This window comes from Macadamia integrifolia, chromosome 5, assembly GCF_013358625.1.
Source record: "Macadamia integrifolia cultivar HAES 741 chromosome 5, SCU_Mint_v3, whole genome shotgun sequence".
Classification (NCBI taxonomy): domain Eukaryota; kingdom Viridiplantae; phylum Streptophyta; class Magnoliopsida; order Proteales; family Proteaceae; genus Macadamia; species Macadamia integrifolia.
The window spans coordinates 43,149,061-43,152,140 of NC_056561.1; the positions used below are offsets into that span (position 1 = coordinate 43,149,061).

At 38.4% G+C, this 3,080-nt stretch overlaps 1 protein-coding gene across 2 annotated transcripts in view; it reads right to left on the minus strand.

Annotated features, from left to right (window-relative positions):
• Positions 1–788: 788 nt before the first annotated feature.
• Positions 789–3,080, minus strand: part of LOC122079025 (sphingosine-1-phosphate lyase-like) — a 5,465-nt gene continuing 3,173 nt past the window's right edge. For both annotated transcript variants that reach the window (XM_042645244.1, XM_042645245.1), the window contains 4 exons: positions 1,812–2,036; positions 1,571–1,712; positions 1,102–1,152; positions 789–965 (listed from right to left, as the gene is read on the minus strand). In XM_042645244.1, the coding sequence (XP_042501178.1) occupies positions 804–965; positions 1,102–1,152; positions 1,571–1,712; positions 1,812–2,036 (580 nt within the window). In that variant the 3' untranslated portion in view covers positions 789–803. The remainder of the gene's footprint in view (positions 966–1,101; positions 1,153–1,570; positions 1,713–1,811; positions 2,037–3,080) is intronic.

The following is a 3,080-nucleotide window of genomic DNA, read 5'->3' on the forward strand; positions in this document are numbered from 1 at the left end:
CATGGCTTGGTGAGCTAGGCCCGTGGGCCTTTGTTGGGCGGGTTGTGACAACAAGGTGTCCATTGGATCACACTCAAGGATTCTCCATGGAAGAAGAAGTGCAGCAACAACAAGTTGCTTACCAAAATCATGGGCAGTCGCTTCCCTTTGGATTGCTTTTATAGATAGAAAATAGAATAACTCTTTTGTTGTCTAAGGGAATAAAACAAACAGCTTAAATTGACCCAAAACTGAACCACAACTTAAATTAGACTACTATGGTTCAATCAATTGAACCAAAATAAAGAAATAAGATGAAGGAAATAACATAAAACAGAAACCAACAGTTTGGCTATTTGGCTATCTATTTTGGTTCAATCAATTGAACCGAAATAAAGAAATAAGATGAAGGAAATAACATAAAACAGAAACCCACATTTTGGCTATTTGGCTATCTAATTGGCTCTCTTCCTACATGAGTAGATCTTCAAATCTGCATCACCATTACTAAGTGATTCAAGCAGAGATGAACCAACCAGAGGGATAAATATTTACTAAAAAAAGGAAAACAATGGAGAAATTTTATTTCTGCATCATGTTTCAGACAAGAATCATCTCTCTAATAACTGTACAAGGGGGAAAATATCTATGGAGTATGCTAGCCTTTGCCTGTAAAGGATAGTGCACAATGACTGCGATAATGGCCAAAACTTTTTTAGTATGTGAGAAGCATAAAGATGCATCCCTACAGAAGAAGTATTTATGCTCCAGAATAAACTTGAACTAGACAGTATCACAAACACCCATCAAAACAACAAGAAGGTTTATATGTCACCCCCAGTGGTGCCAACATGAGGGAGTGAAAAAAAAAAGGGGGGAGCACATGGAGCATACCCAAGCTTATGAGCAAAAGGCAATACAAAGCCACCAAGGCAGAGATCAACATGGAAACAAATTCCCAAACTTGATGCCAATTCACCAAGCTCCTGCGTAGTAAATAGGTAAGCAGGAAAGGACATCAAACCTACTGATAGTAGGAGGGGGTTGGGAATCCAAAAAGACAGTATTGATGAACCCTATAGAAAATGTTACGAAATTATATGGAATGTCAAACTCACATACTTCAATGGGATCAATGACGCCATGTGGAAACCCAGGGGCCGATCCAATTATCTGAGAATACAAAAATTCAAGTTGTTTCAAGTGGCAAGTAGAATTTATGATAAAGTAAAGCAAACTGCAACGATGACATAGTGATAATAACCATAATTGGTGAAAAGAATTCGTAAAATTCATAATTTACGGCGCCTAGGGAACCCAAGGTGATGGTGAGCCACCATTGCACCCAAGCAAATGCCTAGGAAGGTCCAAGGTGTTAAGGAGAGCCACATTTTCCAAGTATACCTCTTTTTCTAAATGTGAATATGTAGCATAGTGTCATAAATACTTGATATTTACAACATGTGGAGGACCCAAGACTAGGTTTCTGGGTCTGGACTTCTTGACACCTAAGTCAACTACCTTCCTCCCCTCCTTGTGCAGAACTATAATTCAGGGCAAAAATGTACAATAGAGAAATACCAATCCGTACCATAATTGTGTTCTTGTTAATATATCGTTTAATCACTTTGACATCTGCCTGAAATTCTTCATTGACAGGGACACGCCACAGCTTAATATTAAAATATTGTGCAGCCTTGTCATATGCCGAGTGTGCAGATTCAGGCATTACCCTACATTAGGAGAGAAATCTAAGTGAATAAATAAATACCATATACAGAAAAAGAATGGTTGCACACTATATAGAAGATATGTCAAGCAAGAAAGCCCACATTTCAGGTGTCGTGATTCCCTTCTTTGCTTTCATGTAGTCACGTGAGGATTTTACAGCTAATAATATACTTTCAGTCCCACCAGATGTCATATTGCCACAGATTTTTCGTCCAGAAGCCTTCTCCTTACTGCCAAGTAGTGCAGCTGTCATTGCAACTACTTCACCTTCAAAGCGTACCACACTTTGGAATACATCCATATGCAATGGATTGGTATGGGAAAACCTGAAATAATTATATCTTCCGAATTGAGACCAGTCACTAGGAAAATCACTCCACAAATCATAGTTTTCAATTTCAGATCATAACACTAAGGCATTCTTATGCATACTAGCAAATTTGAACTCTTAAAAACATAACTGTATTACCAAAATAACCACCAAAAACAAAACCATTTGCAAGGGCCTGAATAATAACCACTAAACCGATTTTTTAATGAAGCACATATGTACATGATGCAATTAAGGATGTCCAATTGGGACAATTGGTCCTTTGAACTCTTTAGTTTGGCCCATTGTTGGGTTCTATAGACCTTGGTTTTCTTATTTTTGTGTTTATTGATGAAATTGGGGTCTTAATTCTGTACACAGGATTAAGTATGTAGATTAAATTGTGTTGAGTCTCATGTGCTGTTAAGTTAGTTTAGCATGGAAAGAGTCCCCTTTAATTAATTTAAGTAGGGTTAGATTAGGAATTAGGATACTTAATAGTTAGAGTTATATTTTCAATCTATTTATTTTATTCAGGGTATTAGAGTTATTAGTTCTTTTAGGAATTTTGAAAAGTCTTTATATATGTAATACAATGACCATCAATTGAAGATGATTTGAGTAAAGAATGAAGTTTTTCTTTAAAAGAGTTTAGGGGCTGTTGAGCTTGGCATCATGGTTGTCAAAGCATCTCGGATACCCCAGGTGTTGGAGGGACCTCGACACCAAGGGGACACTGACAAGTTGCCGACGCAGGAGCCTAGGTGACCAAGTCTCCTGAACGGCCTACAACTATGCTGGGCATCTCTCTCTCACTTCCCAAGACTTCTCCTTTACTCTCATCCTTGTGATCCCCTTTCTCCCTATCCCAGTGGCTCCATTGCTACCAGTCTTCCTTCTATCTTAAAGAAAACCCACCACCAGCAGATCCTCTGATCGATCTGCATTACTACATACCACCGAACCCACTTCAGTTATTTTCAAACCAAAACCTAAATTGGCGAAAACAAACACATAATCAAGTCCTCCTATTTCCCAGCACAGCATCTACCCCCCCCCC